Here is a 12883-nt window from a genome sequence, read left to right on the forward strand (position 1 = left end):
TTAAGGGTTGTGATAGGGGTCTCAACAACTCTTGCTCGTAATATAAACCTTTTTTTTCTTTATTTCATAGCGTAATATAAAAAAAACATAGTTTCAACGTCAATTACGTTTCAATCAAAGTCTAAGCGAACGTTTTGTTTTTTCGTTTGTTCAGCAAAATACATTTAAATAAATTGTATTATTGTCTCAATATTTAATTATCTCCTTCAACAACAATGGATACTAATATGATGGATGAGGAAATCAGCGTTTTTGAACCTGGGCCAGTTTATGAACCTATTTCAGTTTGCAAATGCTTGATAGATCAGGATTCATCAGAATCTATTGTTATTCCTGAGCGTAAGCAAAAGATTCTATCCACTGTAGCTCGAACTGAAAGCTACCTGCGAGAGCGCCGCATACCTGAACTTGTTCGTTTTCTTCTTACCAAGTTAATATCACAAGGTTCGAACAAGCCTATGCTTTATTTAGAAAAACTACTAAACGACTGTATGCTATTTCGTGCAGGACATGGAGTTGCACCTGTATTGTATGAAAATCGGTAACTTCATTTACATTGTATTATTATCATCATCACTCTACTGTAGTTTCTAAAGAATGTAAATCCAAATAATTGTAATTATGTAAGAATATGAATAAAAAAAAACGATTATTTTACATTACCAAACATTATTTATCGTTAATCGTTACAGGCATTTGGAGGCAGTTGTAAAAAGCTTTGATCCAGGTCAAAGAGGCTGGTTGAGTGCTGGACAGACACGCAGAGCATTTATAACACTTGGACTTACTCCAGAAGAATCGCTTGAAGACCGAATTCCTTGTGATGTTGTAATGAATAGTTTACGAAAAACGCAAGAGGCAGAACTTTACAGTTTGTTAGCTGCGGGTATGAATTTACCTGAAGGTAGCGAAGATACGACATCTGATAGTATGACTTATTGAGTATATTGTTTGTTACGTTTATTAACTTAAATATTGACAATAACTAATAATATTTTTTTAAATCGAATGAATTGAATTTTACCAAAAAGGAAAGTAACGGACTGTCTTGTTGTTAGGTTCACGTCCTTTGTATATGTACACAATGTGCAATAATAAAGTTTTGATTAATTCGGTAAATCTCACTGCTTTTTCTTGAGTTTACATAGAGCACACTTTAAGGCCGGCAATACACGGACCGCTTGAAGCAGTCAGGGTCGACAGCTTCAAGCTGTCGACCGCCCGAATCAGTTGCAAGTGTTGCAACTTGCAACTGCTCGAGTGGTTCGTGTATAAGCGTCCATAGAACTCTGCAGTTCACTGTGCAGTCGACAGCTTGAAGCTGTCGACCCTGACTGCTTCAAGCGGTCCGTGTATTGCCGCTCTAAGAGATCTCACGCTCGATAAACCTCCTTGAGAGAGAGAGAGGAAGGTTATGAATGAGATAAGTCACACGCAATGTTGAGTTTGACGGGCAACGGACAACAGTGGGTCTAGACAAAGTGCAAATTATAATCACAAACCAGTCGAAAAGTGGTCGAAAGGCCCCTTTTTTGTATGGAGTTTTGACGGATTCGATTTTCTATTCGATCAAAAAGTGCGTTTTGTCTAGGGGGGCAGTACAGTCCGGGCTTGTAGCGCTATCTGCGCTTGGTTTTGCCATAAATAAGGAAGAAATAATTTTCAGACCCCCTTTGTTGGACCGCACCGCATGCTTGACATGGACAGTTGACATTACAGATTGACATTGACAGTTTTGACAGTATAATTTGATGGATTGTTTGTTGTTGGCCGAGTGCAGATTTTTGTTCGGTCAGAGTTATAAAATTGTGAATTAAACTATGTGATTTATGAGATAAAATGCTGCGGAATTGTTTTTACTAAAATATTACCGCACTTCTCTCACTAAAATTTGGACCAACACTTACCCATTGTAATATGTTCATCCGAGGAATCGTTATCCACTTCATATTTCTTTTCTCAATTTTTGATATTTATTTCAAGTCTCCAATTGTAAGGAATGTAATTCCTTATCAGCCACGTCATGAAGCCCTTGCTGACCGGCTTGTTCTTTTTATTGTTGATGGACTTAGAGCGGAATCGTTTGTAAATTATTCTACAATGCCTTATCTCAGGTATGTTCAGTAAAATAACTAATATTACTCCTTGGATTTGGTTTCTGTTTACTATATTTATGAATAAATTCTATAATGACGCAATAAAGTAATATTATTTTTCATAACTTTCACTGTATGTAAACAATAAATTGAGATTTCTTATTTGATTGCAGATCAGTGGCAAACAACCATGGAAGATGGGGCATATCCAACACACGTATGCCTACAGAATCCCGCCCAGGGCATGTGGCTGTAATTGCAGGATTCTATGAAGATCCGTCAGCTGTTCTTAAGGGTTGGAAAGAAAATCCTGTAGATTTCGACTCTGTGTTCAACCAGAGTGCCTACACATGGTGTTGGGGTGCATATGATATTGTACAAATCTTCACGAAAGGAGATGTTGATGACCACATTTTTGTCAGCATGTTTGATCCCTACGATCAGTCTTTTAGTACTGATAAAAACACAACTCATTTGGATGCCTGGGTCTTCGACAATGTTAAAAATTTCTTTTATAATGCTAAACTAGATACTACTGTTAATGCTATGTTGCGTGTACCAAAGATAGTTTTCTTTTTACATTTACTGGGCACTGATACTTCTGGTCACACACACAAGCCTAAAACACAGTGAGTATTTTGTCTATAGTAGCAGCAATTATCCAGCATGATATACTTAAATGAAATATTGATCTATTTTTACTATTTGTTACAGAAACTTTTTGACTACTTTGAGGCATGTAGATGAGGGGATCAAAGATATAGAGAGGCTTGTAACAAATTTTTATAATGATGATGGGAGAACTACATTTTTGATGACTTCTGATCATGGCATGACTGACTGGGGTAAATATTGCAATATATTGATTTAATCAACAATCATAATTATAATATTATTTCTTTTCCATAATTAATGTTTCTTGTTAATCTAATTTCAGGTTCCCATGGAGCTGGTTTAGAACATGAAACTGAAACGCCATATGTGATATGGGGTGCTGGGGTCCAACCTGTCAAGAGTGAGCAGATGGATCCTGAAACTTTAGGCATGTCTCTCAATCACAGATTTGATATTAATCAAGCTGACCTAGCACCACTCATGTCCACAATACTTTCAATTCCTGTTCCTGTTAATTCAGTGGTAAGAATCATTCACTAAGTATTAAGTCATAGGATATGCGGATACAGAATATTAGATTCTAAAATTATTGATAAGCAGCAAATAATGTATTTTTTTCTTTACAGGGTAAATTGTCTACAGAAGTACTAAATATAACTCTTTCTGATAAGGCTAAAGCTGTATACAGCAATAGTAGACAGCTGGCTTCACAGTATGATAGAAAACGACAGGATGTAGAAAATAGTGCTCTAACAGCACTCTATAAGCCTTTTGAGGCGTTTACCAAAGAGAAGTACAATGAAGCCATAGAATTCACTGAAAGGATGCTTGAGGGTGAAGCCTTAGACCCTGCAGAATATGAGAAACTCATTCTTTTGAGTGAAGAAATATCAGATCTAAGCCTTATTGGCTTAGAGTACTACCAAAATTATTATCAAAATCCCTTGCTGGTGCTAGTCACATTATCGTTTGTTGGTTGGATAATGTGTTTAGTGAAGACATTATTGGAACAGAAAATAAACAACCAAACAGAATCATCTTCTAGTATAAATATATGTCATTACAAGAAGAGAAAAATCTTGAAACATTTCAGCCACCTCTCAAATGCTTTTTATTTTATACTATGTGTAATAGCATTTGGTTTAGTATTTGGTGAGTAAATAATATCTACATAAAGGATTATTTACTTTTTTTGTCTGTGACTAACACTGTATTTTCTATTTCCAGTACAAAGTTTACCATTCCAGTATTATATTTATTTTTTGATGCCCATTATCTTATGGAGGTGGGCACTAAGGCCTTTCAGCTTGTGGATACAGCTGCTAAAACAATTCAAAAGTGTTAGAGAGATTTATGCTGTGTGGATACAAAGTTTGTGCTACACTCTAGGATCATTTGCATTGGTAAGTATGTATTACATTTACAAGTAAATTAGGTATACATTGAAAAATGTTGACTAAGCCTAGGCGCAGACCACCGACTTTTAATTGGCCTGGCCGATAGTTGGGCCCGATTCTAATTTGTATGAAGAATCGGCCAATACCAAATCGGTGTAATTTGCGCACTTTCATACATCTCCATACTTATCAACAGCAACAACAGCCCGACCCAACTATGGGCCAACTAAAAATCGGTAGTCTGCGCCTAGGCTTATAAAAATTGCAACCAAAAATTACGAAACACGAACTTAAATACACCTCCCACCCTCATGGTACATGGTCTAGCTCTCACATAAAGTGTGTAATATCATAAGACTGATACTAAAAATATAAAAATATATTACAGGGCTTGTCATTCTCATATAGATGGATGCTTAGTATACCACTTCTGGGGATGGCTATATGGCCTTTCCTCTCCTCATCTAGGAAGCACCTGACAAAACAAATACTTTTGGCCTGGCCTGCTAGCTGTATTCTTCTAAGTATTTTCTCTTTTATGCCAGTAGTGGGAAAGGACACTTTCATAGACTTGGTGTAAGTATAATTTATCGATTTAGCTATGTCTTTGTACTGTCAGTTTATTTACATAATAGTCTATTTCTATTTTCAGAATAGGTGCAGGCATAGTCTGGTTAACATTCCTTATTTTATACAGTTGGAAAGTACTATTCCCCCTTTATCATCGCAATGAAGAAACAGGGAAAGCTATAGTATTAAATTTTATCCAAATTTTGCTACTAGCTGCTTCACTACAAAATATTTATAGCCAATCTATAAGATTTGATACAGGGACACCGGTATCGCAAATATATCAAGGGTTTGCGTGGATTATTTCTGGTGAGTGTACATTATTATTATTAAACCAGTTTTGCAATAGCATGCTTACTGTATATCCATAGACTCTTCCATACGACATATACATAATGGAATCAGATATTGCCCTTTATTTCTTTGGGGCACTAATATTGCTTCTCCCTTAGATATTTATATGATGGCTAATTACATTTCTTTTGTTCCAGTTATTTCATTCATATTACCACTAGCATTCTCAAAAAGACTGATTTGCCGTCTAGTGGCGATATATACTTCGATTTTAAACTTTTATCTACTGCTCTCTGTTTCCCATGAAGGACTTTTTATGGTCGTTCTAATATTCAATGCAGCTTGTTGGATGGTTATTGAACATAAACTATTAAACGCAAATAACATGGGGGTAAGTAGAGTATTCTACAGTCCACATCAGTGGTATTACTCAAAATGAGTTTTAATCTCATAATTAAACACAACAATTTAATTAAAAAAACATGGTTTTTACAGATACTAGAATACCAATTCGATGAGTATGAAGATTCGTCAAAAAATTTGCTAACTTTTGAAAGAAGCATAAGCAGGCAAGATTTCAGGAGAGCATTTATATTCGTATCCTTTACTAAAGTTATCTATAAAAAGACGTCCTTGGAAGAAGGAAGATGGCTTTAAATCTAAATTATTCAGTATTTTATTGATTATCCATAATATAGTTTCCAATTGAGANTTCTTCATTCCACAATTTTTATACCTATAAGTATCTTTGAAAATATTGACTAAACATCTCTGTTTGTCGTGTGTGGATAAACGGAACTCGTCGATTTATTATTTTAAAAAGGTCAAAGTTGTAGATCTGCTACAAATATTTCCTTAACAATAATATTTCAGACCTTATACATCATTTTAGCATTTTTCGGGACAGGGAATATCGCGTCGCTCAATTCGTTTGAAGTGAGATGGGTGACATGCTTCATAACATCATTTAAACCGTTTATTATTACTGGGTTAATACTTCTGAAGACGTTGTCGCCATTCCTGTGTGTAGCTTGCACGTTCAGAGCTGTTCAGCATTTAACAAAGGTTGGTTGATGTAGTTCCTATGAAGTATATCAAATAAGAGTGGAGGCCACCACGTACCGGAAAACGCAGCGTGTGACGTCCACCTACAAGGTGGAACGAGGACCTGATAAAGAAAGGAAGGAGCTGGATGCAGGCCGCTGCCAACAATGCGATGTGGGGGAGGCCTATGATGTTCAGCAGAATGCTTAACGATACTCAAATTAAGCTCATAGCCGGCTGGACCCTATTTTCTGACTGTCAAGTATGCAGTAGCCACTGATCGGCTGAACGTGGCTAGTAAGCTGACTTCTCATATTAATCTGGCCACATTTAGGAAGACAATGATCGGATCGACTAACAGCTTTAAAATGGAGGCGCACGTGGCACACTCGTGTTCGCTTACTTTTGTCTAATTTGTCATCCTAATTCATATGTAACTACTTCTCTAATCTGTGTAATACTCACCATATTTTTCTTTTCAGGCTCCAACGGGTTATTTACATATCATAGTATTGATTTACTCCAACATAATGGGAATACAATTGCTTTACAACGTCAAGAACTACGGAAGTTGGTTGGATATAGGCACTTCAATTTCACAGTTTGTTATTGTCCAAGTGATCACATTATTTATTGTATTAATCAATCAAATCGCGAAGATATTGACCGATATCAGCATGCAAATGTTTATTGGAGGAGTATTTGGAGAAAGTTTGAAGAAATATGTTTAAAACACTGACTTTCTGGGTAGGTAGACACAATATGTAATGTGGGTATTTAAACTTGATAATCAAGACATAATATTATTATTACTCTAATAAAATTCTTTACAAGAATCGTACTAGTCATATAATGAAAATAATGTTTGTTAACTATATTAAACAAATAAAGGATCAAATCAATTTCTGTTTTTTTCTTAACGCCTATTCACATAGGCCAAGCAACAACCATGACACGATGATACACTAGCACCAATAATACACCACACCTTATACATAATTTGATGATTGTAAATAGGTAGGGTATGTAGGTAGGTATGTATTTAAATACCCGACTGTGCTAGAAGGAGGGTAATGTTTTTTGATGATTGGTTCATTCATTATTATGCACATTTCGCGCACTTTTGATGCCGAACATAGAATGGAATGGCAGATATTCCTTTCGTCATAAACTTGCTGAGATATTTAGAATTGGTATTTTAGGACTACTTGAGTTACTCATTAGCCCTGCCCTGCAGATTCGATTCTCACAGCTGGGTCAATAAAATTTAGGAAAAGTCTATAAAAAAAACCGGTTCGCACACACCTATCGTGTGCTGATGATAGTCACAATGGGCAATTAATTAAAAGTCGTACCCCGTAACTCCTGCCTTTGAGCCTACCCAAGTCTCTGACTGAGATAACGAAGTATCGGGTCTAGGGAACCATTCGGGCTAGGATGCGCGCCGTAATTTATCCACGATGATTATAGACATCAAAATGTATGGGCAAAATCGATAAAATGGCGCGATAACCGCTTATCGCAGCGCATTCTAGGCCTACATGTTTATGTTCTTAGTTTCATAATAAAACAATAAAATAATTGCAATAGCATTTAATAAGCTTTTATAAAGAATACTTAGGCAGTGTTGCTAGGCGCCGCATCAAATGTTAAGTCATGGGCTTATTATTTTACTACTTAAAATTGTATGTTTGCTACAGAATAGTCCTGATAAATAATCCTAATCAATTATTTTTTTATCTAGGACTAATGTGTTTCTAAAGCTAATCAGATAAATGTTGCGGCGCCAAACCTGTAGGTAGGTATCACAATTTTCTATACAGTACTTTTTACTTACAATTTTATGTCATGGTATTGGTATACATCTAAATCCTTAAATATTTAATAAAAAAACAACTAGACACAAACATAAATTATTTGCGAATTAATACAATACAGATATACTGAGATTACAATACTGATTTATAATACTGGAAATTGATGAAATCTAATCTAATTAATTAATCTATAATGTAGAGTGCATATAAACAAAACTAAATCAACATAAATCATTGATTCTAAAACTATTTGTCAACTTTGTATAGAATTTCAATATGCATATTTTTTTTACATATTTTCTAAGAATTTAGTATACAATTGTCTGGGTGTTTGAAATAGGATTCTAATACTTCAAAATACTCCTTGAATACATTTTCAATACTATTGTGCATCATACTTAATTCTTTTTCCAAATCAAGGTCTTATTATTAGAAGGCATTTCAATAGTGTCAATTAGGGATAAACTATTTTCTTCAGCTAATTTGATTAATGCTGTAATATCACGTATACCCCATGAGGGGTCTCTAGCTCTCAATGAGGCATCAAAATCAATATTACTTTGAGGTGTTATAACTCCATCTTTGCTATAAGGCCCGTAGGTGATCATCAGAGCATCATTCTTCAAATAGATGCCAGCATTTTCAAATAAACCAATAGTACATTCATATGGACTTATGTGGATCATATTAGCATTGTACATGTAGTCAATGCTATTCTCATTGAAACCATAGCAAGAGAATTTATTACAAACATCTACCAACACAGGCTGGAGTATGTTTTTTGTAGGGCATTCATTTGCATAATAGGCAATGCTTCCAAATAAGTTTTCGTCCACTTCTGTTGGTTGAAACTTAACACCAGGGAAGTTAGGCGCAAAATGAGCCAAATGTTGCCCAGAGCCTGATGCTATCTCCAAAAATAATGGACTCTCATCTTCTAAGTTATCAATATCAGACAATATGAATCTTTTCAGAACTTGCAGGATAGGTTCTTTGTTTCTGTTGGCAGCGGGATAGATCAATTTTTCTCCTTTGTAACTGTAAATAAAATATATTATGGAATTAATTAAACTTTAATTATAAGTAATATTAATGTGTGAAGACACAATAGAGGTTAGAAACTTACTTCTCATTACTTTGATAGGAGCAGGCAAAATCTTGAACTTTCGATACAAGTTTAGTAGAACTCATAACGATGTTATTATACACCTACAGAGTAGTATCAATTCAATTAATTAGTAAATTCGGTTCGAAGACTAAATAAAACTTCAATTATTGAAGTGCAAGAATTGTTGTAAGATGAATTATTTAATTTATAGGCTTTTTTAATTCATGAAAAATAGCGGAAAGTTTCAAATGAAATAAACTGATGCACCTTTAATAAAAAACTCACTTTTTCGATTCTTCGAAAAATTGCACTTGCTCTCATTTTTATTTGACCGTCTGTCACGGTAGGGAATTTGACATTCAACTCCAAGGATATACGAATATTATGTGGAGAGGAAGTATAGATTTATAAAAAAAATTCTTACAAATATTTGTATTAAATTTTTGTAAGATACATACAGTGTGAGTCACGTTAAAGTGTACATATGAAAATAGATGAAACTAGACTTATTTTTATCGACAAAAAAGAGGTCAAAAAATTTTCGAGATTTTTTTTAAATTTTTTATGGAATTTTTTTTCTTCCAATTACTTATTGTAAAGAAAACGTAATAACTTTTAAATTAAGCGGTATATCCTGATAAAATAAAAATAGTAATAATGCTAAATAACAGGCAATACTAAAAAAATACATACAATACACAAAAAATGCCAACAAGTAATAAAAAATGATACTTTTTGAAAAAAATATGCTTAAAAATTCGTGTTTTTTTGGTTATTTGATAAATTTCTCCAAAAAATGCCCCTATAACAGGTGGTTTTTATTGTTGTGTATTATTTTCTATCGTATTACCTTTGTAAAACCAAAAATTGCATGTCTCTATCCCTATCACAAAATTTGCTATGATAATTTGAACAAAGGCCTACCACAACATTATTCTCCTCTACAGGTAGGGACAATTTTAATTTTAACTAAAATGTTTATTTTACTTCGAAATCTTTTGTTTTTACTTGAAATCTAACTTGTCTTTATCAAAATTACAAATCTAGAGCCATTTTCAGTTTCGTTGTTAACGAAGCGTTGAATGGCGCGCCCGGAGAGGCTTAGTTCAAACGATCATAGCAAATGTTGTGATAGGGATAGAGACATGCAATTTTTGGTTTTACAAAGGTAATACAATAGAGAATAATACAAAACAATAAAAACCACCTATTATAGGGGCATTTTTCGGAGAAATTTATCAAATAACCAAAAAAACACGAATTTTTAAGCATATTTTTTTCAAAAAGTATCATTTTTTATTACTTGTTGGCATTTTTTGTGTATTGTATGTATTTTTTTAGTATCGCCTGTTATTTAGCATTATTACTATTTTTATTTTATCAGGATATACTGCTTAGTTTAAAAGTTATTACGTTTTCTTTGCAATAAGTAATTGGAAGAAAAAAAATTCCATAAAAAATTAAAAAAAAATCTCAAAAAATTTTTGACAACTTTTTTGTCGATAAAAATAGGTCTAGTTTCATCTATTTTCATATGTACACTTTAACGTGACTCACACTGTATGTATTCTTCATTTTAATTATTTTATTTTTCATATAATCGGATTTTATAAAATGTATTTTGTATGAAAATTAAAAAAAATAATTATGATATCTTTCTGACTTCACCATAGCATTTATATGCCCATGTTAACATGGGCTAGTGTCGGCTCATATTATACCCATTTACCTAACACCCTGTAAGTAATTTTTCGGCCACCATGTTCATTTCCCAAATTGTATATGTACCAAGCACGTTTATTTCATAAGTATGCCCGGTCCATAGTATAACAGTTATTACATTCTCTCGGCAATCAGACAAACGTTAAAATAAATAATGTCAATGAAGTCAATTGTCAAATTCGATTTGAATGAAATTTTATTGTAATTATTTTCAATTTCTAGCAATAATCAGCATTAATTATATAAACAAACAAAATAAGATTTGTTTGTTGATGCTGACAGTGAAATGTGATTTGAATTTGAACCTGCGTCCTGCACACTTTCACACGAATCTTGTGTATTTACAAGAGATTTGTTCGTACTCATTACCCATCATACTCTCATCTGTGTTACCCATGGAGTAATATTTAATTAAACGCATAATATGGATGGTTTTGATAAAGAATTTATCACACAAATGTTTCTCGACAGTGACCATGTTTCTACAGTAAACAGACTAACTGTGGCAATTGCCAATGTTGTTACTGAACATAGTGAAAATATTATTGTATTCAACGAAGCGTTGGAAAAAGATTTCGGACAAGTCCTGCAGGCGGTTGACAGTGGAATTGAAAGTTGTCCTGATTCCCTAAAGGTGAATGGATACTACGAAAATATTGTGCGGTCTTTTGATAATGAAGATTACTTAGCAAGATTTAAAATGAAGAAATCCACGGTTCAGGTATTTGTGAACTTTTGGGCGACTATAAACAATTTGACTAACTTACGTACATAAATCACCCATAATTTATCTGTCTCATTTTTATTTCAGGCCCTGATCAATTTTCTGAAGGAGAACTTAGAAAGAAACACTGTTGTGCCACTGGATAAAAAAGTGCATATATTTTTATGGTTGTTAACTAGTGATTGTTCTTTCAATGAAGTTGCAACTTTGTTTGGTCTTCAAAAAGCAACAGTTAGTTATATTTTTCACAAAATGGCCTTATTAATTTGTGAGCAGAGATATAATTTTATTAGCTGGCCATCTATAGAAGAGCAACATGTTACTAGGATAAAAGTTAACAGTAGATATAAGTTTCCTAACTGTGTAGGGTTTATTGATGCTTGTCATTTTAAAGTGGGAGCAAAGCACCGCACTAAAGGCAAACAAGATACTGTTCTTCTACAAGCAGTTTGTGATGAATCTCTAATGTTCATAGACATACACATTGGTGATATTGGAAGGACTAAGAAAAACAAGGTTTTTAAAGATAGCTCATTAGCTCAAGAAATAAAAAATTTCATTGATTTTGAAAATCATATCTTAGGTGATGCTGAATATAAATTAAGAAAGAACTTAATGACTCCATTTTCAAGTGAAGAGTTATTGACTAGTGAAGAAATGAAATTCAATGAAGTCCACTGGAAAGCTCGTTCTTATATTGGACATGCATTTGAATTGCTCAAAGAAAGATTCAGAAAATTAAATTATATGGAAGTTGTTAAACCAGAAGTTGTGAACACATTAGTTTGTGCTGCATGTGTCCTACATAATTTCATATTGCTACATGAAGGTTGTCCAGAAATTAAAGAGGAGATGATCATATGTGATGAAGGAGTTACCATTGACACGAATATAGTTAAAACAGCCTCAGAAAAGCGCCAATTTTTATGTAATTATATAAATTACATTAATTTAGACAATGCATTGACCTCCCCAGTGAATGATTTATGAAAAGGAAACACATTTATAATTTAATAATACTTTTATTTCACCACTAATATGGGAAATTGATAAAGTTGCTAATTATTAAATTGATTTTTTGTAATATAAAAAATATAAATAAAATATTGAATATCATTCAATTATTGAATTCTGCAAAATGTACATTGTATTAAAATTTACACTATAGTAGCTGCCTTTGTTACAAACACAAGTTTAATACAATGTAGGAACCTACCTACATTTTAGGTTCATTTCATCATTTTTAAAATAAAGCTTTCTTTAAAAACATGCTCAGCTTTGAAATACATAATATCAATAATTTTATTATAGTCCTACCATGTGTAGCAGGTATATACAGAACATATAATTTCTGCTTAACTTAACAGACTTTGATAATTTCACGGTGGGAATACTTGATTTTTAGATCTGGTGGTTGCTTCAATCAGTATTTGAATCCACATTGTTAGTTTAATCACATTCAATATTGAGATAAAAATGATGGATACAATCAAAAC

General features: G+C 33.3%; 3 protein-coding genes across 3 annotated transcripts; 2 read left to right on the forward strand and 1 right to left on the reverse strand.

The window, feature by feature from the left end:
• The first annotated feature begins 164 nt into the window (after nt 1-164).
• On the forward strand, nt 165-6906 carry LOC114349721 (Phosphatidylinositol glycan anchor biosynthesis class N). The gene is made up of 14 exons (XM_028300193.1): nt 165-541; nt 693-914; nt 1992-2114; nt 2270-2725; nt 2811-2941; nt 3034-3233; nt 3338-3863; nt 3939-4114; nt 4497-4684; nt 4761-4987; nt 5170-5363; nt 5468-5569; nt 5846-6037; nt 6499-6906. Exons 1-14 carry the CDS (start codon nt 216-218, stop codon nt 6745-6747), a joined length of 3312 nt encoding a protein of 1103 aa, XP_028155994.1. The 5' UTR covers nt 165-215; the 3' UTR covers nt 6748-6906.
• Nucleotides 6907-7594: 688 nt separating this feature from the next.
• On the reverse strand, nt 7595-9279 carry LOC114349827 (UPF0585 protein CG18661). The gene is made up of 3 exons (XM_028300391.1): nt 9227-9279; nt 8960-9042; nt 7595-8871 (listed from the first exon to the last, which is right to left on the reverse strand). The coding sequence occupies exons 1-3, from the start codon at nt 9260-9262 to the stop codon at nt 8232-8234; spliced, it is 759 nt and encodes a 252-aa protein (XP_028156192.1). The 5' UTR covers nt 9263-9279; the 3' UTR covers nt 7595-8231.
• Nucleotides 9280-10810: 1531 nt separating this feature from the next.
• On the forward strand, nt 10811-12868 carry LOC114349752 (uncharacterized). Its single transcript, XM_028300234.1, has 2 exons — nt 10811-11384; nt 11475-12868. Exons 1-2 carry the CDS (start codon nt 11088-11090, stop codon nt 12375-12377), a joined length of 1200 nt encoding a protein of 399 aa, XP_028156035.1. The 5' UTR covers nt 10811-11087; the 3' UTR covers nt 12378-12868.
• Nucleotides 12869-12883: the final 15 nt, after the last annotated feature.

This window comes from Ostrinia furnacalis, unplaced genomic scaffold (genome assembly GCF_004193835.3).
Source record: "Ostrinia furnacalis isolate ACB-3 unplaced genomic scaffold, ASM419383v2 OfSCF0710, whole genome shotgun sequence".
Taxonomy (NCBI): domain Eukaryota; kingdom Metazoa; phylum Arthropoda; class Insecta; order Lepidoptera; family Crambidae; genus Ostrinia; species Ostrinia furnacalis.